The sequence below is a fragment of the Anomaloglossus baeobatrachus genome, chromosome 3, assembly GCF_048569485.1.
Source record: "Anomaloglossus baeobatrachus isolate aAnoBae1 chromosome 3, aAnoBae1.hap1, whole genome shotgun sequence".
NCBI lineage: Eukaryota > Metazoa > Chordata > Amphibia > Anura > Aromobatidae > Anomaloglossus > Anomaloglossus baeobatrachus.
In genome coordinates this window covers 676,543,981-676,571,231 of record NC_134355.1, presented here as the reverse complement: position 1 = coordinate 676,571,231, position 27,251 = coordinate 676,543,981, and the positions used below count along the sequence as shown (strand labels likewise).

The 27,251-nt window shown below is 43.3% G+C and overlaps 1 protein-coding gene across 1 annotated transcript in view; it reads right to left on the bottom strand.

The window, feature by feature from the left end:
- The window catches only part of ELP3 (elongator acetyltransferase complex subunit 3), a 208,414-nt gene that overhangs the window by 127,515 nt on the left and 53,648 nt on the right, over positions 1-27,251 (bottom strand). The window contains exon 8 of the mRNA XM_075338841.1: positions 4,586-4,747. Within this exon, the coding sequence (XP_075194956.1) occupies positions 4,586-4,747 (162 nt within the window). The remainder of the gene's footprint in view (positions 1-4,585; positions 4,748-27,251) is intronic.

Sequence of the window (27,251 nt, the reverse complement as noted above, 5' to 3'; positions counted from 1 at the left end):
TAACCAGGTACATATTTCTGACCATGAGCAATGGGGGCTGTTTCACCATCTTACACTACTACGCACACCACACTCATGTAAACAATTTCAAAATGGTCTGACATGAGACCTGGTGCCTCTCATCTGCCTTAAGTGCCTGGAGTTGTGTGGCTTTCATCATACAGTTCCAAAGGGAAAGTTATCCAGAATGAAGCGGTCATCAGTGTGGGATGTGGCCAAAGGATGTCCACGTCTCTGCCTTTCTATGACTCTTCCAGTCTCTCTGTATCTCTGTACAACCTGCTGGTGACACTCTGTGATGCTCTAATCTCAGTGGCCACTGCTCTGCCTTTCTGTGACTCTTTCAGTCTCTCTGTATCTCTATACAACCTGATGATGGCACTCTAAGCTCAGTGGCCACTTCTCTGCCTGTGACTTTTCCAGTCTCTCTGTATTTCTGTACAACCTGCTGGTGACACACTGTGATGCTCTAACCTCAGGGGCCACTTCTCTGCCTTTCCGTAATTCTTCCAGTCTCTCTGTGTCTCTTTACAACCTGCTGGTGACACTCTAAGCTCAGTGGCCACTTCTGTAGAAGAACATCCTGTTTGAATCCTCACAATGGTGCAGTGAGACTGATCAACTGTTAGGTGTCCACTTGGTCTAATGATTAGAGATGGGCGGATTCACAGATAACCAGGACCAGCGGGTCCCTGTTCTCGTTTTTTTTTTATATCTGGATCCGGTCCCTATATAAAAGTCTATGGTGATAAGAATCCGGAGATAAAAATGGTGGTAGAAGGGATAGGGGAATGGGAGCAAGAGCGCTATACTTAACAAGGCTACGGCATGGCTGAACGCTATTCCCAGGCCTCACATTCACTTTCTGAGCCGCTAATTACTGCTCATGCTTATGCACTGCTTTCCCCGCCCACCGGTGCCTGTGATAGGGTGAGGGCACGTCTTCACAGATAACCAGGACCAGCGGGTCCCTGTTCTCGTTTTTTTTTTTAAATCTGGATCCGGTCCCTATATAAAAGTCTATGGTGATAAGAATCCGGAGATAAAAATGGTGGTAGAAGGGATAGGGGAATGGGAGCAAGAGCGCTATACTTAACAAGGCTACGGCATGGCTGAACGCTATTCCCAGGCCTCACATTCACTTTCTGGGCCGCTAATTACTGCTCATGCTTATGCACTGCTTTCCCCGCCCACCGGTGCCTGTGATAGGGTGAGGGCACGTCTGACTTCAACTAGAGTAGCAGCTGACTCCAACCAATCAGAGGAGCAAGGACAGCAGGTGGGCGGGGAAAGCAGAGTAACTGAAGGAGCCTGTACATTCTAGCTTGTACCGTGGCCCTAGAATGTTCGGGCTCATTCCAGGTTAGTGGGCGTGACTCGCTTGGTTGATGGGCGTCGCGATGTTTCTTCTTCACCCTCTCTTCATCCCACTATTTGAGTGTCTTACCCCCAGGCCCCTGTTTCTATTAAACAACTCCATGCCCACGTGGACTTAAACAAATAATGTTTATTCTGGCTGGAAACGTCGGACATCATTTTGAACATCATTCCCCTATCATGTTTTTTTTTATTATTTAAATAAATAATTTTTAATAAATCACCGTGCCGTTTCCCCCAATTTTGATACCCAGCCATGATAAAGCCTGACAGCTGGGGGCTGGTATTCTCAGGCTGGGGAGACCCAACCTAAAAATATCAGCCTCCAGACGCCTGGAATTGTTGCATCCATTAGATGTGAAAAACCTGGCGCTTTACCAGCTCTTCCCAATGCCCTAGTGCAGTGGCAATCGGGGTAATAGAAGGAATTAATAAAAGCCCACAGCTGCTACTAAGCCCTAGTTTAGTGATGGCAGCCTCTATAACACCCTCATCACTAATCTGTAAGTGAAAGTAAATACACACAAACAGAAAAAATCGTTAATGTGGAATAAAATACAAAAAAACACCCTCTTTCACCACTTTATTAAACCCCTAAACACCCTGCAGGTCCGAAGTAACCCACACAGGATTCCACAACGATTCAGCTCTGCTACATCCAAGTCACAGCAAGCGGCCATAGAACATGACAGCCCGCATATAACCTGTGACACGCAGTCTGTCTGCACTCACAGCGGGCAGTCATGCTCTATGGCCACTCGCTGTGACTTGGATGTAGCAGAGCTGAATCGTCTTGGGATCTCGTGTGGATTACTTCGGACCTGCAGGGGTGTATGGGGGGGGGGGGTTAATAAAGTGGTGAAAGAGGGTGTTTTTTGTATTTTATTTCAAAAAGGATTTTTTCTGTGTTTGTGTTTATTTACTTTCACTTACAGATCAGGTGTCATAGACGCCTGCCATCACTATTCTAGGGCTTAATAGCAGCTGTGGGCTGTTATTAACCCCTGCTATTACCCAGATTTTTATTTTAATTTTTTATTTTTCCCAACTTCATCCTGCTGCGTGCTCAGCCATGCTCTTCGGCTGGCTGTAAAAAGCTTTATTGGTTAACAATTGAGCCCAGAGCAGGATGAAGCTGCAGAAAAAAAAATACATTGATCAGGTATGTTTTCTTACAATGTTGCCCATACATGTTTCAAGCAGTGTTTCTTCAGGCTAAAAGATGGGTTGCTGCTTGAAATATGTAATGGCGACCATTTTCATCATATTCTTAGAAAATCCTTTTAAAAACGTATTTGGACATTTTGCACCTTGCCAGCCCGTTAAAATGCCTGATAGTGTATCTACTAATAAAACGTTTCCATCCTAGTATATATTATTAGCACGGGTGTGATGGTGGCATATTGTGGGTCATGTCCCATTTTGTGTGGGTTCATGTTTATGCGTGGTTCACTGTCCATTATTTGTACTGCTTCTGTGTACATTCTATTGTCTGTAGATAATCACACCCTGTAGTGCAAGATTATAGCTTCTTGAAGTGCTTCTGTCCCTAGATGTGGAGGAGGGGTGTGTGGAATCCACCTAACCTCTTTGCTTACCTGGGGGGGATGTGTCAGTCTATTTGAGAACTTTAAGGAAGAAGGATTGATCCTCTGGGAGAAGCTGGGACTTCTCAGAGAGATGGGGAGATTTATGCCACTACTGGACAATTTTACCCTCTGTTTTGTGGATTATTTTATGGACCGTTTTGATTTGCTTGGAATAAATGCTCTTTGGATTGTACCGCCTTCTCTCGCTCTGTTGATTGTGTGATATGGGAGAAGGACCCCGTGACAACGAGAATGATATTACATTGGGATTGTAGCTCTAGTGCCAAAAGTTGATGACACCCCCAGGGCTAGAGCAACACTTGTGCTACATGTGTACATCAAAAATGTCCATATTCACTGACAGCAAGCGTGGATAGCTAAAATACATGACAAAGCTGAAGAACTTTTTCTTTACGATATCGTCGTTCACAGATTTTGCGCACTCGTGCAGCACACCGAGTCCGGCTTTCTTTCCTCCCGTTTGCGCAGTCCATTTTGACGAGGGGTGAGGCTATTGCCAGCTTTGTGACAAGGACATAATGGAGGTGAAGGAAAGCCAAGATTACAAGTCTTACAGTTAAAGGCTTTATTGATTGCGCTGATCTAGCACCTTGGCAGGACGGTTATCTCACATCTTCTTCCGCCCACTCGCACTTCTGCAGAGACTTGGGAGCAGCTTATTCTTTAAGCTACATATTAAGAAACTTTACGGATCAGCAAAATAAGTTTTTGTAGAGTCTGGCGAGCGGCAGTACCGCACGTATAAACGGAAAATGGTAAAAAAATAGAACCTCCAAAAATCGGATAATTGGAATGATGGGACTTTGGCGTCCTCTGATACCGAAAATTAAGCTTTACTTATCAACGACATCAGATGTGAATCGGAGCTAAGAGGGGGTTTCACCACCAGTTCTGCATGGTGTAAAATAAAATTATTTATATATGATTTTAAGCCTTCTACTGTTTTTCCACAATGCTTTACACTGCAGCTTTACTTGGTAAGATTAACTGCTGTGCACAGTTAATCTTACCGCCTGTCTCCGCGGGGGGGGGCCTGTCTCTCGGCCTATCTCCAGGGGGGGGGGGGCCTGCGGCCGCCTGTCTCCACGGGGGGGGGGGGGTCCCTGTGGCCGCCTGTCTCCACGGGGGGGAAGGGTGGTTCCTGCGGCCGCCTGTCTCCACGGGGGGGGGTGTGGTCCCTGCGGCCGCATGTCTCCGCGGGGGGTGGGTGTGTGTGTGTGTGTGTCCCTGCGGCCGCCTGTCTCCTCCATTTCTTTGAAGACAACACCGCCGACAGAGCATCTGGGATACCTACCACACCGGCGTGCTCCACCCAGCCATCACAGCTTCCGCTGCCAGCACAGACCCCACCAGCACCGCCCCTGCCTCCTGTGACTCTGCTGCACAACCGCTTCAACCCCACCCCTCTGGTAAGACAACACCGAAGTGTAAGACGGACCCCATTTTTTTTATCTCTAAATTTGGGGTGAGTCTTATAATCCGGTGCGTCTTATAAAATGAAAAATACAGTACCTACGATGTAATATCACACGCTTATTACCTGGAGAGCCAATTAATTCGAAAAATAAAGCACGAGATTAAGTGATGCCATAACTTACCGATTAGTGTCTCTTGCTACATCTTCAAACACGCTCTGCACTCCGATCTCCAGCCGGGTGCAGCCGTAACACAACATGTCGCCTAGGTGCTTCTTCAGACAGTAATCCGGCCGGGTCTCAATGGTGATCCCCACACACTTTGTGTTACTCCTTTCAGAATATCTGAGGAGACAATAGAAGAATGGAGAATAAGAAATAAACTGCGGAATGTACGCACAAAGTCCCCACCTGACCCGATCACATCCCCGAAAGTAAAAGACTATATAATACTATAACTGCTCCAATATACAAGAATATAGAATATAAGGCATTATATATAATACAATGTAAAATATATAAGGCAGGACTAGTGCGGGGGAAGAGACGACGCTCTACAGACTAAAAAGTGATTCGTCAAATAGGTCAGTGTCCTCAAGTTACATAAATAACACGATCGTATTAAAGAAATCTGCACCCATATCGCTAATGCGTCAATTGTTAGTTTTGAAAATAAAATAATCTGTAATACTGCCAATGCTGTGACAGAGGAAGCCTTCTCCCTCTGTCCCTTTAGAGGTCTCTAAAGACAAAACCACCTAGGTAGTTACACTGATGAGCGAAAGGGTAACAATGTTTTGAGTTTTCAGGCTCCATATCTCACCCTCCACTACAGCTCCGAGCGTGGGACGTCCTTCATTGTATAGACAATCAACTTGGCTATCTCATACGTAAATTTGATTTTCCACTTTTTAGCATACGATTAGTTATGTAGATTCTTGTCATGTCGCTGCATTGTTACTGTTTTGCTCTTTTTCTTCCTGTATACTACAAATCACAACCTGTTATCACATTCCCTCATAGCTCAGAGTGTTATTAGGTTGATTCCCAAGTGAAAGGTCACTGGTTAAAATCGAGGAGCCGCCAAGAAGAAGATTTCCCAAGAAAAGAGAACAGCATCATCTAGCTCACCGATAACGGTCTATTGGCCAAGAACACTGCCAAACTGCATCATGTGAGGCCATGAGAGATGGAAGAAAATGAAATTAAGTCCGTCCATCCATTCAAAAGCCAAGAGGTGACGTCCAAGCAAAATATCGGCATGAACAAGTCACTCATCACAAGGTCTATCAGTTCTGGTGACACCTGGCAGTGGAGGCGGCTCACATGCTCCATAATAGTGACATCACAGATGGCCATGCGAGGACCGAGCGACGCACGTTACACAAGTCTGGAATGGTGGCCTTTTTTCGGCTTGAGTTTGTAACAAAGTACGAAAAATTCTTCCCTATACCTCTTATACCTCTGTATGTTCGGAGTCTTGAATGAGGAGACCTGGTCTCACCATCACAAAATTTTTATGTGGGAATCCCTCTTTCTGGCCAGGAAACTTATTGCCTTGTGGTGGATGGGCAGCTCCCCCCGAATATACGCGCGTGGATAGGACTGGTCAATGGGATGCTCTCCTAAGAGTTACCAGTGTATCAGAATAGAGGCTGCCCTGAAAAATATAATAAAAGTTGGGAAATGTGGAACTCTTCTCCCTTGACATTATCAGCACCACAGTGATCACTTTATGAGCTGTTTGTTTTGGGTTGTATTATAAATATACTAAAGTATACATCCCTAAGTGAGCCGACCAGTATACACCAACACTGGGAACGTGGAGAAGAGACCTGACCAGTATACACCAACACTGGGAACGTGGAGAAGAGGCCTGACCAGTATACACCAACACTGGGAACGTGGAGAAGAGACCTGACCAGTATACACCAACACTGGGAACGAGGAGAAGAGACCTGACCAGTATACACCAACACTGGGAACATGGAGAAGAGGCCTGACCAGTATACACCAACACTGGGAACGTGGAGAAGAGACCTGACCAGTATACACCAACACTGGGAACATGGAGAAGAGACCTGACCAGTATACACCAACACTGGGAACATGGAGAAGACACCTGACCAGTATACACCAACACTGGGAACATGGAGAAGACACCTGACCAGTATACACCAACACTGGGAACGTGGAGAAGAGGCCTGACCAGTATACACCAACACTGGGAACGTGGAGAAGAGACCTGACCAGTATACACCAACACTGGGAACGAGGAGAAGAGGCCTGACCAGTATACACCAACACTGGGAACGTGGAGAAGAGGCCTGACCAGTATACACCAACACTGGGAACGTGGAGAAGAGACCTGACCAGTATACACCGACACTGGGAACATGGAGAAGACACCTGACCAGTATACACCAACACTGGGAACATGGAGAAGAGACCTGACCAGTATACACCAACACTGGGAACGTGGAGAAGAGACCTGACCAGTATACACCAACACTGGGAACGAGGAGAAGAGACCTGACCAGTATACACCAACACTGGGAACATGGAGAAGAGACCTGACCAGTATACACAAACACTGGGAACGTGGAGAAGAGACCTGACCAGTATACACCAACACTGGGAACGTGGAGAAGAGACCTGTCCAGTATACACCAACACTGGGAACGTGGAGAAGAGACCTGACCAGTATACACCAACACTGGGAACGTGGAGAAGAGACCTGACCAGTATACACCAACACTGGGAACGTGGAGAAGAGACCTGACCAGTATACACCAACACTGGGAACGTGGAGAAGAGACCTGACCAGTATACACCAACACTGGGGACGTGGAGAAGAGACATGACCAGTATACACCAACACTGGGAACGTGAAGAAGAGACCTGACCAGTATACACCAACACTGGGAACGTGGAGAAGAGACCTGACCATTATACACCAACACTGGGAACATGGAGAAGAGACCTGACCAGTATACACCAACACTGGGAACGTGGAGAAGAGACCTGACCAGTATACACCAACACTGGGAACGTGGAGAAGAGACCTGACCAGTATACACCAACACTGGGAACATGGAGAAGAGACCTGACCAGTATACACCAACACTGGGAATGTGGAGAAGAGACCTGACCAGTATACAGCAACACTGGGAACATGGAGAAGAGACCTGACCAGTATACACCAACACTGGGAACATGGAGAAAAGACCTGACCAGTATACACCAACACTGGGAACATGGAGAAGAGACCTGACCAGTATACACCAACACTGGGAACATGGAGAAGAGACCTGACCAGTATACACCAACACTGGGAATGTGGAGAAGAGACCTGACCAGTATACACCAACACTGGGAACATGGAGAAAAGACCTGACCAGTATACACCAACACTGGGAACATGGAGAAGAGACCTGACCAGTATACACCAACACTAGGAATGTGGAGAAGAGACCTGACCAGTATACACCAACACTGGGAACATGGAGAAGAGACCTGACCAGTATACACCAACACTGGGAATGTGGAGAAGAGACCTGACCAGTATACACCAACACTGGGAACATGGAGAAAAGACCTGACCAGTATACACCAACACTGGGAACATGGAGAAGAGACCTGACCAGTATACACCAACACTAGGAATGTGGAGAAGAGACCTGACCAGTATACACCAACACTAGGAACGTGGAGAAGAGACCTGATCAGTATACAGCAGCACTGGGAACGTGGAGAAGAGACCTGATCAGTATACACCAACACTGGGAACGTGGAGAAGAGACCTGACCAGTATACACCAACACTGGGAACATGGAGAAGAGGCCTGACCAGTATACACCAACACTGGGAACGTGGAGCAGAGACGTGGAGCAGAATTCGGTGGAGACTTACTTGAATATGATTGAGAGCCCACAAGGATTCAGGCAGAGCTGAAATCCAAAGGTGGTTTTCAAAATACTAACACACTTAAAATGTAGCTTTTTAGGAGCAAAACAGTAACAATGCGGTGACATGACAAGAATCTGCATAACTAATCATATGCTAAATAGCTGCAAGTGAAATTTATGTATGAGAAGCCAAGATGATTGTGTATAATATGAAGGTCGTCTCACGCTCAAAGCTGTAGTGGATGGAGAGATATGGAGACTGAAAAGCAAAACATTAAACTTTTGCTGATGTAAATAAAATTGAGGGAGTTAAAGGGGTTTTTCCACTTTTGGAAAAATGGACTTCAAAATGTTCTAAAATACCTAAAACCACCAAAAAAAGTGAGTGTTCACCCTCCCTGGGTCCAGCCCCGGCTCCCCACTGCTGCTCAGTTCTTGGTGTTTAGTGTACACTGGTGATGTCACATTGAGAGCACGCATCACCGCAGTAGCCACCGAGCTCAATGACTGGCTATTGCGGTGATATGTGCCGTTGATATAAGCCAAAACATCTAAGCAGCGGTAAATCGGTGCCGGACCCGGGGAGAGAGAGTACTTGCTGTTTGTTCACATAGGTAATTTACCGCATTTGGGTTCCAATTTCCTCAAAATGGAAAACCCCATTAACAATTAACTACCTGCAGCTCATTTATCAGCTTTGCAAAATAGACTGAGACAGAACAAGCAGAGTCACCTCAGTATAATCCTTTGATGCACGTCTATTTATGGATTTTATTCATCATTTATTATAACAATCCTATTAGAGAGCTTAGGAACCAAAGCAGGGACCTCTTTAAAATTTACTGTTTCCTTGGTTAGAAATGATAAAAAAAACCAAAAAAAAAAAACCCCGACCTGTAAATTCCTAAAAAATACTGCTAAGCTTTGTGCTGGCCTGGCTAAACTCTCCGCGCAGCATTAGGAGCGCGCCGTGCTCTGCGCTCACTCGTCTGTGACTAATGAAAGCTCATCAGGCCGGGTTCAATTGCAGATTTCGGTTTTTAGCAATAACCAGTCTGGCAGCTCGAGATGTCGGACAAATTGCTTCTCTTTAATAAAACTAATTGTTTATTTAATTCTGAGAACGTGCTTTGCATTTCCTCAAAACATCCACACAAGGAACAATTCTCCTCCTGGTCATTTAAAAAAAAAATAAATAAAAATAAAATAAATAAAAACTGAAAATAAATTTAAATAAATACTAAAAAAAACAACCCAAAAAACAATTTAATTAAATAAATACTAAAAATAAAAAAAATTTAATAACTAAAAAAAAAAAAAATTAAAATACTAAAACTAAAATTAAAATAAATTACTAAAAAAAAATAAATAATTAAATACTAAAAATAAAAAAATAAAATAAATTTAATTAAATAAATACTAAAAATAAAATAAAATAAATAAATAAATACATACATACATACATACATACATACATACATATAGAAGTTATTATTCCTTGCATGGTAGTAAATTTATATGAAATTAAGATAAAACATTTATCATTTTTTCACTCTGGATGTGCCGAGCATTTTTAGATTACAAACACCAGGCTCTGCTACATCACTATTAGTGAGCCACTGAAAGCTGCGCTATGCTATTTGGCCCACTATATCACTATTACTGAGTCACCTGACATACACTACACAGCTGTGCTGCTGGGCTCTGCTACATCACTACTAGTGAATTAAAACTCTGCTATGCAATTTGACTCTACTATATCACTATTACCAAGTCACCTGACATACCCTATATGTCTGAGCTCTGCTATATCACTTGTCTGTTACAGCACTGCTATGCTACTTGGCTCTACTATATTGATATTACTCAGTCACCTGACATATGCTATATGGCTGTGCTGCTGTGCTCTGCTACATCACTACTAGTGAGTTAATGCTCTGTTATGCTACTTGGCTCTACTATATCACTATTACTCAGTCACCTGACATACACTATACGGCTGTGCTCTGCTACATCACTACTAGTGAGTTAAACTCTGCTATGCTGCTTGTCTCTACTAGATCACTATTACTGAGTCACCTGACATACACTATACGGCTGTGATGCTGGGCTCTGCTACATCATTACTAGTGCATTAAAGCTTTGCTATGCTGCTTGGCTCTACTATATCACTATTACCAAGTCATATGACATACCCTACATGGCGTGGCTCTGCTACATCACTACTAGTGAGTTAAACCTCTGCTATGTTACTTTGCTCTACTATATCACTATTACTAAGTCACTTGATATACCGTACTTTATACATCTGTGCCGCTGTGCTCTGTTACATCACTACATGTGAGTCAAGTGACATTAAGAGCGCTGCTACATCACTACAAATGAATCACTTAACATACCCATCTTGGATGTGCTACTTCGCTCTACTATGTCACCTTCACAGAATCCTTTGACATACCTTACTCTGTTGTGCCACTGGGCTCTGCTTCATCACTACAAGTGAGTCACTTGACATGCCCAGCTATGCAGTGCTCTGCTACAATGCTAAGCTCTGCTGGAATGCTACCATGGGTTTCCCGATACCCGCACCTCCGCAACATAAATATACAGAGTGATTATCGTGACAGCATATTTGGTCTTCCTTCACCAAGTCTCCAACATCCCGGACGTCTACTCATCTAGTCTAATTGCCAATCCGCCATGACTCCAATCGGTCCACCTCGCTGCACCAACACTACCTGTCCGTGCTGCCCAACAACTGCTCATTTGTAAGAAGATGTTTAAGAATCCAACTCACTTAAGAGAGTCTTATTAAAAACAAAATAAGAAAGGCCATGTAGGGGACGTAAATCTTGAGGTCTCTCTTGCATCTTGGAAGTATTTAACCATAATACTGAAGGGTATAAGTAAAGAAATAAAATCCAACAACGATAAGTAGCAGAATAAACCAGAGCGCACTGTGTGACAGAGAAGTGGAGGAGAGAGGACCCTGCTCACGAGTCACGACATGGATTTAGAGAAGGTCCGGCGTGACGTAGAACACACGACAGACAGGGGTTTTACCAAGACAAACAAGGGGTACACCGGGGACACATTAACAAGAAAGGGCTCTGATGCTAATGGACGGGAAGATGGACACCTACTTCACTTACCTGCTGCTGTACCCTGTACTCCTAGCCAGTCCCTAAATAGGATCCTCACCTGTCGCCAAGCAGGAACCTAAAGCCCTGAGAGACCCTGCAGTAATCCCTGGCTAGTGAGTGGGAAGGCAAGGATCACTGTTGTGAAAACATATGAATTAGATTCCAGTTTGGGGCTCCCTTTTGTGGTCAGTTCTGGTAGTGCAGTTGACTTGCTGAATGGGAACCAGCCAGCTGAGGAGGATTGGCAATTAGGCCATTCGGATTGGGCCTATATAACTGAGTAGTTTCCTCCTGTTCCTTGCCGGTGCTCAATCGCCTGTGTGCTAAGGACATTCTGAAACCAGTCCTTTTCTCTGTGTCTACCAGAACTCCTCTCAGATAAGTTGGTCTTTGTACCTCTGCTTTTGGTTTCCACTTTGTTATTTTGCCTGTGTGGAGTTCTTGGTGGAGTTGGATCATTCCCTGCTGGGAGTATCTGTGTACCTTGCTCCATGTTCTGCTATGTATTGTCTTTTGTCATGCTTGGTACAAAATTCAGTCCCTCCTCTATATCAGTGTTTTTCTTGGATCTCAGTAACACCAGAGTACTGATATAGTGGGGGAGAGCCTGTGTAGGCTCAGTATTTTTCCATATCAGGCGTGCTGATATTTACTAGGGTTTTTATGACTGCAGTCAGAGCTCTTTCCTATCCTTTCCTATGCAGATAGCTTGGGCCTCATCTTTGCTGAATCTGTTCTCTAGCTACGTATTGTGTTTTCTTATATCACCGTAGTCTTTACATGTGGGGGGCTATCTATATCTTTGGGGACTGCTCCGAGGCAGATTAGCTTTTCTAATATTTCTCTCTGTAAGAATATTTAGTTCACCGGCTGTGTCGAGGCGACTAGGTCATCGTAGGCACGTCCCACTGCTACTTCTAGTTGTGTGTCAGTATTAGGTCTGCAGTCCGTTAAGGTTCCAGTCACTCTGGTTATTTTTTGGGTTTCCGAGTTTTTGTCCTTATTCTGATCCTCCTCGGTGCCTGAATTGTAACAGATCACTAGTCCCACCGCTGAACTAAAACAACACACCAAGGGAAGGTAAGACAGACATGGGGGAAAACAACAACAGAGTAACTCCAACAAAGAGGCTGCAGTCAGGCACCAATATAGCAGCCTAGACCGCCACCAACAGTAAGGGCTCCAGCAGCTCCTTCCACCTCCAGGCCCAGAATCCAAATGGCAAAGAGAATAACTGGTACATTCTGCTGGAAGCAGAGAGTATATAAAGGGACTGTAGTCCTGATCCTGTCACTAGTCTCAAAATACAGAGAGACAGTTGTGACACCACAAGAGCTTACAATCTAGAGGGCTGTAAAGTAATAAGAAAACAAGATACAGGGAAGACAAATCTCGAGTCTTTCCTCCATCTCTCTCAACTCGAAGGATAGAAATAGAAATTTCTCTAAAAAAAAAAAAAAATTAGACTGTCAGATTCCATATCCAAAGCCTACATAAAAATATGACCTTCCCCACTCTTTAGTGGATATTCAATAAAAAAAAATGAGGCTGGTTTTCCATTTTTTTCGTACAGTGGACATATAATGAATGCAATCTGTGAAGTGTCTCGGTGAGGAGGGCAGGTAAGGCTCTTGTTCTATACTGTGACGGGCGGAAATCTATAACATTCACAAAAGCTTTCAAAGGTCATTTATATAACTCGCTCCATAGATCTCTCTGCTGAACGGAGACAAAATTTGTAGACAATAGTTACCGTAAAAGAAAAATACACGAGCGTGCAACCAGCAAGGAAAAACCCGTATTGAAGTACTTAACACGTCACAAATTTTCTAAGTAAATATATTTCTTAAGATGCTTAGTGACATGAATTCTCACCAGATGTCAGTAACAACCCATCCAATCCACACAGGGAAAGAAATCAAACCATAGATGTCCATAAATTATGTGTAATAATGAGAAATTACACAAAATATTGAACACATGAAGAAGGAGAGGTGCAAAAAGCTCTGGAAAGCCATGACAAACTGAGATCGATCAGTAATTAGAAAGCAATCCTGTCATTTAGTGAAAAATATCATCTGGCCTATAAAAAGGTGGCTCATTACCAAGGTGCCACACAAGAAACATCTAACGATGGGTAACACTAGTGAGCTGTCTCAAGTCCTTTGCAACCTAATTGTTGCAAAACATACTGATGGCATTGGTTACAGAGGAATTTCTAAACTACTGAAGGCTCCACTGTTGGGACTAAAATATGGAAGTGGAAAGAACATTATTTCACCATAAAAAGGGCCATGACTAGGAGCTCCCTGCAAGATTTCAGACAGAGTGTAAAGAATTATCAGAAGAGTTTCCAAAAGCCAGTTGTGACGGGATCCTTGTCCGATATCACACAATCAACAGGGATTGAAGATAAGTGTGGCATAGTTTAAACACAATTACATAGTGGTGATAACTGTAATTGTTTAATTTCATTAGGGAATTGTTTGTCTGTGATACTGTTAAAAAAGCAAAAAAAAAAAAAAAGTTTGTCTTGGGATTTAATCAGTAGTATTAGTCACACCTGTTTCTAGAAGCTTCTGGCAGCTTCTGGAAGTCCTTGTAAAACTATATAAACCAGCCAGAACAAGCGAGGTGCTGAGCGTGCGAGGTACTGAAGCAAAGTGTGCGGGGATTGAAGATGTGTGGCATACTTTAAACACAATTACATAGTTTGACACAAGAACATAGTTTGAATTTATCCTTATACGTTTCCCATTGTTTTTTTTTTCTTTTTCTTGTTTTTCTACTTTACTGTTTATCCCCATTTAATAGGTGCTCCATGGACAATGCTACCAGGTGTGTATCTTGTCAGATGTATGCATGCCTTGAGCAGCCGTTTCAGGGTGACTATGTCTGCACTCGATGCGAGCATGTTGCGTATTTGGAAGCCCAGGTAACTGATCTAAATAAGCAGCTTGTAACACTCAGGGGCATTGCAAACCTGGAGAGGAGTTTAGAGCTCACTGAGCTTTCTCTGGCTGGGGCCAGTGATATGGAGGAGGGTGGAGGTGGGGAAGATCAGGACCCAGAGGTAGGTAGTTGGGTAACAGTTAGAAGAAGAGGTAGGGGAAAAAGTGTCAGGGAGCCTAGTCCTGACCTGGCACAACCTAGTAAATATGCCTGTTTGGCTGATATTAGGAATGAAGGGCCTGGACTAGGGTCACTACAGCAGGATGTTGCTCCTAGCAACCAGGAAAATGGCTGCTGTAGGAAGGAGGGAAATAGGAGAGCAGCAAAGCCCAGACAGATGTTGGTGGTAGGGGACTCTATAATTAGGCGGACAGACAGGGTCATCTGTCGCCGAGACCGTGAATGCCGAACAGTGTGTTGTCTGCCGGGTTCGGCATATTGCGGATCGGATAGACAGATTGCTGGGTGGGGCTGGGGAAAACCCAGCGGTCATGGTGCACATTGGTACCAATGACAAAGTTAGAGGCAGGTGGAAGGTCCTTAAAAATGATTACAGGGAACTAGGAGAGAAGCTGAAGTCCAGGACCTCCAAGGTGGTGTTTTCAGAAATACTACCGGTGCCACGAGCGTCACTAGAAAGACAGCGGGAGCTTAGGGAGATAAACAAGTGGCTTAGAAATTGGTGCAGGAAGGAAGGGTTCGGGTTCATGGAGAACTGGGCCGACTTCTCAGTCGGCTACAGGCTCTACGGTAGCGACGGGCTGCACCTCAATGGGGAAGGTGCAGCTGTGCTGGGGGAGAAAATGGTCAGACGGATGGAGGAGCTTTTAAACTAGGATCGGGAGGGAGGGAGGGTAGTGGAGCAAAAAAGGGGATAGATAGAGCAGATAGAGACAGTGAGATGGTAGGGGTCAATGAAGGATTAGGGGGGATGGGACATGCAAGGAACGTAGGGAGGCTAGGAGTAATAAAGGTGTTAATAGGATTAAATGTCTACTGGCAAATGCAAGAAGTCTTGCAAACAAAATGAATGAATTGGAGACTCTTATGTCAACCATGGATTATGATGTGGTGGGCATTACGGAAACCTGGCTGGATGAAAGCCATGACTGGGTGACAAACATACAGGGTTATAGTACATTCAGGAAGGACAGGAAAGACAAAAAAGGTGGTGGGGTGTGTATATTTATCAAATCTAACCTAAAACCTGTGTTGAATGAGGACATTGGGGGGAACTGCAACAATGTAGAGTCAGTATGGGTAAATGTACATGGGGAGGGGAATAATGGAAAAATGCTAATTGGAGTTTGCTATATATATAGCCTCCTAACATACCTGAACAAATAGAGGGTGAAATGCTGGAACAAATTGAAAAGGCAGCTAATAATAATAATCGGGTTCTTATTATGGGGGATTTCAACTATCCAGACATACAGTGGGACATAGAATCTTCTGGTTCTGCTAAAAGCTGTAAGTTCTTATCTACTATTCAAGACCATTTCCTCTCTCAGATGGTAGATGAACTGACCAGGGGAGATAATTTGCTAGATCTGGTCCTGTCAAATAGACCGGATACAATTTCAGATCTACAGGTCCGGGAGCACTTGGGCACCAGCGATCATAATATGGTAAGCTTCGACATAATATTCAATAGAACATTTCAAAGGGGGAATGCTAAAACCTGGAATTTTAGGAAAGCTGATTTCAACAAATTAAGGGAAGAGCTTAAATGTGTAGATTGGGACAAAGTCATGGTAACTGGGGATACCGAACATAAATGGGGTAAGTTTAAGGATATACTACTAGAGTCCTGTAAAAAACTTATACCCTCTGGTAATAAAACGTCCCGGAATAAAAAGAAACCACTATGGATAAATAAGACTGTACAAAGTATAATAAAACAAAAACAAAGGGCATTTAAAATCTTAAAGGCTGAGAATACAGAAATAGCATTTCAGGAGTATAAAGATATCAATAGGCAATGCAAAAAAGAAATCAAATAAGCAAAACTAGCTACTGAAACAAAAATCGCCAATGACATTAAAATAAATCCCAAAATCTTTTATAAATACATTAATGCCAAAATGAAACAAAGGATAGTATTGGCCCCTTAAAATATAACAAGTTATAGAGGACAAACAAAAGACTGAGATATTAAATAGGCATTTCTCATGTGTTCACCAAGGAACTGACTGTACCAGGGATCATTCAACAAGTGAAAAATCAAAGTTCACCACCCAATATAATTAATTTAACACAAGAAGTACGCCTACGTCTGAGTAAATTAAACATTGACAAATCCCCAGGGCCAGATGGCATTCATCCACGAATATTGAGGGAATTGAGCTCCGTAATTGACAGACCGCTGTATCTCATCTTTTTAGACTCGCTTGTAACAGGGTTGGTGCCTCAGGATTGGAGGATTGCTGGTGTGGTACCGATATTTAAGAAAGGTAGAGGATAGATCCAGGCAACTACCGTCCAGTAAGCCTGACATCAGTAGTATGCAAAGTTCTTGAGGGCATTTTAAGGGATGACATGCAAAAATATATTGCAGAAAATAATATGATAACTGACAAACAGCATGGATTCATGAAAGATAAGTCGTGTCTAACCAACCTGTTGGGGTTCTATGAGGGGGTAAGTGCAAACCTGGATATTGGTAATGCAGCTGATGTGATTTATTTGGACTTTGATTTGATCCTGTACCACATAATAGCCTTATACTAAAGCTCCAGAAGCAAGGACTAGGGGACACAATATGCAACTATATGGGTAAGGAATTGGCTAAAAGATAGGAAACAAAGAGTAGTCATAAATGGTACATTCTCTAAATGGGCTATAGTCAGCAGTGGGGGCCGCAGGGATCTGTACTGGGAGCAGTGGGGAGCGCAGGGATCTGTACTGGGAGCAGTGGGGAGCGCAGGGATCTGTACTGGGAGCAGTGGGGTGCCGCAGGGATCTGTACTGGGAGCAGTGGGGTGCCGCAGGGATCTGTGCTAGGGCCGATTCTTTTTAACCTCTTTATTAATGACCTTGTGGATGGGATTGATAGTAAAGTGTCAGTCTTTGCTGATGACACCAAACTATGTAGGATATTAAAAACTGACCTTGATAGTACAATATTACAAAAAGATCTGGATAAGATGTCAGAATGGGCAAATGAGATTTAATGTTGATAAATGTAAAGTAATACACCTAGGACGGAGTAATCCTATAGCTGCGTATATATTAAATGGAAGTAAACTCAGGACTACAGAACAGGAGAAGGACTTGGGGATTCTCATTACAAATAAGCTGAGCAGCAGCACGCAATGTCAGGCAGCAGCTGCTAAAGAAAACAAGATTCTAGGGTGTATAAAAAGAGAGATTAGATCCCGTGACCCCAACGTATTGTTACCCCTCTATAAATCACTTGTAAGGCCACATCTGGAATATGGGATCCAGTTTTGGGCTCCACATTTTAAAAAGGACATTCAGAAGTTAGAGTCAGTTCAAAGGCGGCAACTAGACTACTACAAGGAATGGAGGCCGCCCGTATGATGAGTGATGGAGGCCGCCCGTATGATGAGTAATGGAGGCCGCCCGTATGATGAGTAATGGAAGCCGCCCGTATGATGAGTAATGGAAGCCGCCCGTATGATGAGTAATGGAGGCCTCCCGTATGATGACAGGGTGAAAAAGTTAGATATGTTTAGCTTAGAAAAAAAGACGTCTCAGAGGAGATCTCATTTATATGTATAAATACATGTGTGGTCAATATAAAGGACTGGCACATGACTTATTTCCTCCAAAGACAATACTAAGGACCAGGGGGCACTCACTGCGAGTGGAAGAAAAGCGATTCCGGCAGCTAAATAGGAAAGGGTTCTTTACAGTTAGAGCGGTCAGACTGTGGAATGCCGACCACAAGAGGTAGTGATGGCAGACACTATAACAGCTTTTATATCAGGGCTGGATGATTTCCTCAGTACACACAACATTGTTGGTTATAAATGACTTAGTGACCAAATAGGAAGGTTGAACTAGATGGACCCAGGTCTTTTTTCAACCTTAGTAACTATGTAACTATGTAACAGAGCGAGAGATGAGTGAGCAATCCAAGAATATTTATTCCAAGCAAATCAAACGGTCCATAACATAATCCACCACACAGAGGGTAAAAAAAAAAAAAATAGTCCAGAAACACGAATATAGTCCAGTAAGCAATAAGTGTCCAGGTCTCTGGGGAGCCACAGTTACTGCCCCAGAGGATGACTCGTCCTGCTTCTCTTGAAGTTCTCAAAACAGACTGCCTCATTCTTAAGGTAAGCAGAGAGTTTAGGTGGATCCCAGGCCCCCTCCCCCACACCTAGGGACAGGAACACTACATGGGGTGATTACCTGCAGACAATACAATGTACACACAAGCAATACAGAGAATGGACAGCGAACCACGCCTAAAATACGAACCTAAACAACATGATACACAACCTCCATATTCCACCATCTCATCAAGGACAACCTGTGCAGACCTACAGAAAGACCTGGAATCAGCAAGTACAATAGTTTAAGAAAACAATAAGTAACGCACTCCCCCTCCATGACCTGTATGCGCGCTCCTGTAGGCACGCTCATCGTGCAAGACTCCATTTTTGACAAAAATCAGGCTCAAACGCGTTTAAGGTTTGCTCAAAAATATTTAGACAATCCTAGGAAATACTGGAGAATAGAAGTCAAAATTGGACTCTTCGGAAGCCTTTATAGACACCCTATTTGGAGGCCAAAAGGCAACACCAACAACAGTAGAGTGTGGAGGTGGGAACATCACGGTGTGGGGCTGTTTTTCAGCATTCGACACTGGCAAAATTTATATAATTGAAGGAAGGAAGAATGAACAAATGTACAGAGACATTGAAGATAGCTGCCATCTACCAGGATGATGAAGATGAAACAAGGGTAGGCATTTCACTAGACAATGATCCCAAACACACGGCCAAGGAAATGCTCAACTGGTGTCAGAGAAAGAAGATAAATCTGCTGAAATGGCCGAGCCAATCACTAATCCAATAGAAAATGTCTGGAAGGAACCAAAGCTCAGAACTCATAGAAGGAGCCGGGAGCTGCAGGATGTGAGGAGTGTGTGTGTGGAAGAGTGGGCCAAGATCCACCTGAGCAATGCAGGCGACTAGCGTCTCCATACAAGAGTCTGGAAGCTTCAGCACTAACAAAGGCTTTTGTATGAAGTATTAAATGAATGCCAGGAAGCGCGTTCAATACTTTTTACTTTGGTCATTCATCATTATTACACATCAATAAATGTATGACTTCATTACCTGTGTGACACAAGTATCCTAGGAGTGTCCCCTTCTGCAAACATAGGAAGCACTCCTCTCCTGCGTGGAGAACATGCTCCTACCGGCGGTGTTTTCAGGTAGTCGGAACTTCATTTTGATGAATATTTGTAACTGGAAAGGCAGACGTCAGACGAGGATAAACATGTATTACGCAGAATGTAACACTGACTATAAAAAAGGACGAGCCGTGAGTTTTTCTGCCCAAGTGACTTTTTTGCACGCTCGCCTCGAAAATGCCCATTAAAAGCCGTCTCTACAGGACTCCCACAACGCTTTATTGCTACAGCAATGAATAATAGGCACTCATCGGCGCCAAACATCACCGCGGAGTCGTAAGCGCAGCACAACATAATGCCCCCTTTTAGGCCGCTCTGTCACCGGTGACTCAGCCGCTTTATGAAAGGCGATAATGCAGATTACTGGACTCCATCACCGCGTAATCCTGCATTGTCCTCTACTCAAGATCATCTCATTTCTGGAGAAAGGAAAGACAATTACACAGATAAGGGAGAGTTCTGTAAAGAGTGACCCGGGGAGCGGACCCCGCTCAGACTATTAACCCCTCATTACCAAGACACCAAAATACAACCACCGAGTCACAGAATAGTGAATGCAGAGACATCAAATAAACAATGCTAGCAATTATTTTTGGCATGTGGGGAAGTTTTATAGTAGTTATATTCTTGTATATAGGGGCAGTATTATAGTAGTTATATTCCTGTACATAGGGGGCAGTATTATAGTAGTTATATTCTTGTACATAGGGGCAGTATTATAGTAGTTATATTCTTGTACATAGGGGGCAGTATTATAGTAGTTATATTCTTGTACATAGGAGCAGTATTATAGTAGTTATATTCTTGTACATAGGGGGCAGTATTATAGTAGTTATATTCTTGTACATAGGGGCAGTATTATAGTAGTTATATTCTTGTACATAGGGGGCAGTATTATAGTAGTTATATTCTTGTACATAGGGGGAGTATTATAGTAGTTATATTCTTGTACACAGGGGACAGTATTATAGTAGTTATATTCTTGTACATAGGGGCAGTATTATAGTAGTTACGGTATATTCTTGTTTGTATATAGGGGCAGTATTATAGTAGTTATATTCTTGTACATAGGGGAAGTATTATAGTAGTTATATTCTTGTATATAGGGGCAGTATTATAGTAGTTATATTCTTGTACATAGGGGAAGTATTTTAGTAGTTATATTCTTGTATATAGGGGAAGTATTATAGTAGTTATATTCTTGTATATAGGAGCAGTATTATAGTAGTTATATTCTTGTACATAGGGGCAGTATTATAGTAGTTATATTCTTGTACATAGGGGCAGTATTATAGTAGTTATATTCTTGTACATAGGGGGCAGTATTATAGTAGTTATATTCTTGTACATAGGGGCAGTATTATAGTAGTTATATTCTTGTACATAGGGGCAGTATTATAGTAGTTATATTCTTGTATATAGGGGAAGTATTATAGTAGTTATATTCTTGTATATAGGAGCAGTATTATAGTAGTTATATTCTTGTACATAGGGGCAGTATTATAGTAGTTATATTCTTGTACATAGGGGGCAGTATTATAGTAGTTATATTCTTGTACATAGGGGCAGTATTATAGTAGTTATATTCTTGTACATAGGGGGCAGTATTATAGTAGTTATATTCTTGTACATAGGGGAAGTATTATAGTAGTTATATTCTTGTACATAGGGGGCAGTATTATAGTAGTTATATTCTTGTACATAGGGGCAGTATTATAGTAGTTATATTCTTGTACATAGGGGGCAGTATTATAGTAGTTATATTCTTGTACATAGGGGGCAGTATTATAGTAGTTATATTCTTGTACATAGGGGTAGTATTATAGTAGTTATATTCTTGTACATAGGAGCAGTATTATAGTAGTTATATTCATGTACATAGGGGCAGTATTATAGTAGTTATATTCTTGTACATAGGGGGCAGTATTATAGTAGTTATATTCTTGTACATAGGAGCAGTATTATAGTAGTTATATTCTTGTACATAGGAGCAGTATTATAGTAGTTATATTCTTGTACATAGGGGCAGTATTATAGTAGTTATATTCTTGTATATAGGGGCAGTATTATAGTAGTTATATTCTTGTACATAGGGGGCAGTATTATAGTAGTTATATTCTTGTACATAGGGGCAGTATTATAGTAGTTATATTCTTGTACATAGGGGCAGTATTATAGTAGTTATATTCTTGTACATAGGGGGCAGTATTATAGTAGTTATATTCTTGTACATAGGGGGCAGTATTATAGTAGTTATATTCTTGTACATAGGGGCAGTATTATAGTAGTTATATTCTTGTACATAGGGGGCAGTATTATAGTAGTTATATTCTTGTACATAGGGGGCAGTATTATAGTAGTTATATTCTTGTACATAGGGGCAGTATTATAGTAGTCATATTCTTGTACATAGGGGCAGTATTATAGTATTTGCAGATTAGTTTACACAGGCATTTTAACTGTAATCTATAGTTTATTTCCTTTTAGTGTACATCCACTTGGATGTTTAAGAGTTAAATGCTGCAGTCATGGCTGCCTGTAACCATTATTTATGCATATAAACTATAGAAAGAGCCGGAGAACAGGCATGGAGAAATGTTAAATAGTTTGTGCTAAATGCTACAGTTATTAAAGCAGCGATTTCCCTGTAAGTGCTGATCACGCTGTGCCGATCATAAGCAGACAGCCCACCCAAATGGGCCTAAATGGCACTTTACATTGGGGGGGTCGGAGTCAAGAAAAACAAAAGGCGAGTCGGAGAGATTGCAGGGTACAGCGGAGCCTTCTCTTAGGGAATAACAAAAAAGTTAAACCAACGATCATTTTTGGTTTTGTTTTTCATTTACAAAAGGTGGGATTACCGTACTTTTATTTCTCCTGATAATACTTATAAAATTGTGTTAATGCCTAAAATGGGAATTATGTTTTTGCAAACAGCGCTTGTTTTCTGGTCTTTAAAACAGTTTACCACTTTATTTTTACCATTTTTGAACAAATTTTAAAGTTACCATGTAGCACCACATATTGGCGGTGCCCATTTGGCTGCATGGTCACGAGTTATTGGGCAACAAAAGTAAGAACTCGCCAGCGCTTTATTTCCATCCATTTCTGGGGCTTCTTGAAATGTTTGGGGGTCATTGTCCTGCTGGAAGACCCATGACCTAGGACGCAGACCAAGCTTTCTGACACTGCTACATTGTGATCCAAAATCCTATGATAATCTTCAGATTTCATGATGTCTTGCATACGTTCCAGTGCCAGATGCAGCAAAAACAACACCAAACATATCTGACCTCCACCATGTTTGACTGTAGGTACTGTGACCTTCTTTGTAGGCTTCATTTTGTTTTCGGTAAACAGTAGAATGATGTGCTTTACCAGAAAGCTCTATCTTGGTCTTATCTGTCAACAAGACAATTTCCCAGAAGGATTTTGGTTGCACACGTACATTTTGCTTTTTTTAGGTCTATGTGTCAGCAGTGGGGTCCTCCTGGGTCTCCTCTACAGCGTTTTATTTCATTCAAATGTGGACAGATACTTTGCACTGACACTGATGCCTCCTAAGTCAGAAGAACAGCTAGAATTTCTTTGGAACTTGATTGAGGCAGCTTATCCACTATCCGGACTATCCTGCATTACAACGTTTCACACTCCACTTCACTGACTCATCTAGGACATTACACCAAGAGATCATAGCTGTATCCTTCCATCTTGCACACTGAGAAACCTGCTCTAAGCTATGGTGGGGGCGTGTTCTTCTTTCTCCTGTATGTTGTTGCTTGCTTATGATTGGTCAGCATATACACAGAGAAAAAGAACACGCCCACAGTGAAAACTGTCTGATAACACCTAAGTTGACGTCAAAATTAAGACAGTTACGTTTTAAATTTATTTAATAAATCAACAGTTCACATGAAAATCAGCAACTTATTAGACAAATGTGCTTCTTTCTCTGCCAGGATTGATCAGTCATTGTCAACATTCTGAGGATAAATCTCTATTCTCTGAAGACTTTCCCATTACTGAGATAGATAGGAGATGGCAGTTGAGGAAATTCAATGATGATGGGAAGAGGGAGGAGCTAAAGGCAAAGGGAGGAGTTACAAGTAGATGGAGGAGCTAGAGGCCAAGGGAGGGAGCTAGAGGCCGAGAGGGGTGGTTAGAGCTAGGGGCCGAGGGGGGGAGAGCTAGAGGCTGAAGGGAGGAGATTGCGGCCGAGAGGAGGAGATAGTGGGCGAGGGGGGGGGAGCTAGAGTCAGAGGGGGAGCTAAAGTCAGAGGGGGAGCTACAGGCCGAGGGGGGGGGAGCTAAGTCAGAGGGGGGAGAGCTAAAGACAGAGGGGAGGAGATAATGGCCAAGGGGGGGGAGAGCTAGAGTCAGAAGGAGGAGCTAGAGGCCGAGGGGGGCAGCTAGAGGCAGAGAGAGGAGCTAGAGGCAGAGGGAGGAGCTAGAGGCAGAGGGAGGAGCTAGAGGCAGAGGGAGGAGCTAGAGTGCTAGAGGCCGAGAGGGGAGCTAGAGGCAGAGAGAGGAGCTAGAGGCAGAGGGAGGAGCTAGAGGCAGAGGGAGGAGCTAGAGTGCTAGAGGCCGAGGGGGGAGCTAGAGGCAGAGAGAGGAGCTAGAGGAAGAGGGAGGAGCTAGAGGCAGAGCCCCTCCCTCCTATCTAGATAGAATCTTATCAGCAGCAGCTCATCTCCTCGCTCTGTAATGGGAAAGTCTTCACTGAATAAAGATTTTACCTCTGCATTGAGAATTTGATAATGACTGATCAATTCTGGCAGAGAAAGAAGTAAATTTATCTCAGAAGATAAATTCCAAAAGTCGTTTATTTTCATGTGTATTATATTCCCAAAATAAAGACTAAAACGACGGTTGTGCTTTAAGTCATACGCAACAAGGATATGGGAAAGGTGGGTACAGAGCAGTTTGTTATGTGTTACCCAACTCCAGATAGGGAAGAACACTGAAAGGGTACAGCTCTGTAACTAATTTGGGATAACCAATCTTCTATCCAGGCTTAGATCTTGTGGGAGAAGAAGTGCTAGTAGTCAGTCACCAGGTCCATGTTGTCGAAACGGGCAACACGGGTGTATTCCCGACATCATACTTCTAATCTGCCCCCGGCGTTCCTCAGATCCATGGGCGTTCTTCATATGGAGGGCTCGTTCACCATACACTCCTGCCTTCATCTCCCCGGTCCAGATTTTCAATCAAAAAGGATCTCACCACTGCCGGTGACTAGGGGGGGGCGGGAGGAGGCCATTTTCATCTTCTTTAACTGGTCGTTCTTCTATCTGGACAACCCAATGTTGGACGTTACAAAGTAAAAAGGAGCTGAACTTGGGACCAATCCAATTAATTAAGAAGTGCTGCTGTATAAAGGGTCTCTTGTTTTGGTGGTCTCAGGCCAATTTAGTAGATGGAGAAAGTGCTTTTATTCCATATAACGTGCAGGTAAAGTAGCAGGAAGAAGAGAGCCGGGTGCAGGCACCCCCCCCCCACGAGGATGACGGCCGTTTCGCACCTTGTGTGCTTCTACGGGTCCAAAGTTTTGACCCGTAGAAGCACACAAGGTGCGAAACGGCCGTCGTCCTTGGGGGGGCCTGCACACGGCTCTCTTTTTCCTGCTATTTTACCTGCACGTTATATGGAATAAAAGCACTTTCTGGATCTTGAATGGTGTAAGCTGTGGTTTTCTACTTTATGGACTTCTGTCCTGGATATCTCCTCTCCTTGTCCAGAAGAGAGCCGGGTACAGCCCCCCCCCACCCCCCCCAAGGATGATGGCCGTTTCGCACCTTATTTGCTTCTATGGGTCCAAACTTTGGACCTGTAGAAGCACACAAGGTGCGAAACGGCCGTTGTCCTTGTGGGGCCTGCACCCAGCTCTCTTCTTCCCGCTATTTTACCTGCACGTTATATGGAATAAAAGCACTTTCTGGATCTTGAATGGTTTATGCCGTGGTTTTCTACTTTATGGACTTCTGTCCTGGATATCTCCTCTCCTCGTCCACGTGCACCCATTACTATTTCTTCTAAAAAGGAGGACTGAGGCTGTTCCAAGGTATTCGGTGTAAGGTATTGCACGGTTCGGTGCGAAACCGCTTCTGCTTATTACTTCAATTTAGTAGAGGGGTGCCATGAACTCTAATATCAAGACGAGAGATAATGCTGGGGCCAACATCTTCCCCAAACAATAGTGGAAATTCCCGGGAAGGCTCCCCCTCCCCCATCAGGTGATGATTTGGCAAAATAAAAAAAAAAAAAAAAAAAAAAAAAAAAACTATAAATCCGGATGAGAGATTCTCCTTAAAATTGATGAAACGTTGTATTATTTTATTTCAGACGAGAAATAAAAGATTTGTGCATTCGGAATAACAAAGCGCTCCTAGAAAACTCAACGTCAATAGATGAAAGAAGAGGAAAGCTCATGCCTGCGCCTGTGGAGCGCCGTAGGGAAGGGACAGAATTTTCCAAAAAACAACACAATGGAATACAAGATTGTGCTAAGTACCGACCGCTGAGTCCTTCTCAGCATCCGGCGGGCTCGTCCTCTTCTGTGCCGTCGTCCTTGCTATTATTCTGCGCCCACAATCGGCTGGGCGCTGCGAGGTCGACCAGGATGCGGAGGAGATGAGCGCGGGCTGTGGACGGTGGACTAATGCGGCGAGATAAGACCTGTCTGCGTTTGGTCGGGGCGTAATAAGGCAGATAAGCAAGATTTTCTATAACCCTCAGCACCAATCCAATCTCTCTTAGCGCCGTCAATGTCTTTTGGGATTAGCCGAGACACGTAGGTTCAGAGGGTCGGACGCTGCTGCGGTCGATTACACAGACCCTAACAACGAGTTAACCGAAACTGCTGATAACCGTCTCCGCGAGTTCTGCTTCCCCGACCGTCGGCGGCTAAACGCTGCCTTTACACAGGGAATAGTAATTTTCAGTTTTCTTTTTTAGGTTCGAAAACAATAGCAAATGGCATCGGTGAGAATGAAATGTCAATGTATTCGGAACGCCGGTTATCCCGGTGTGCAATCAGTAAAAACATAACCTAACCTTTACGGGCTAGAACACAAAGAGAGAAGTACACAAAAAAAAATAAATAAAAAAAATAAGAATCCTAAACAAAAACAGTAAAAGGTATGCCAGAAGAAAGAGGTCCAACATGGAGGCGCCACAGGGACTCGGTACAGAAAATTTTTTGTCTAGCAATGTCAGATAGAAATTGAAGTCGCTGTCCAGTCTTAAAAAAGTTAGACCGGGCATAGTTCACCTCTTTTTTCTCCGGTTGTCACACTGCTTCTGGGTCCGCTCATTAAAGCTCATGAATATTCGCAGATTCCCCCTCCCACCCATCAGTGATTGGTTGCTGTCAGATTATTGGCGTCTGTGATTGGTTGCCCTCACACTACCTGACTGGGTCCCAGAAGTGGAGCGTAAAAATAAATAATTGGAAA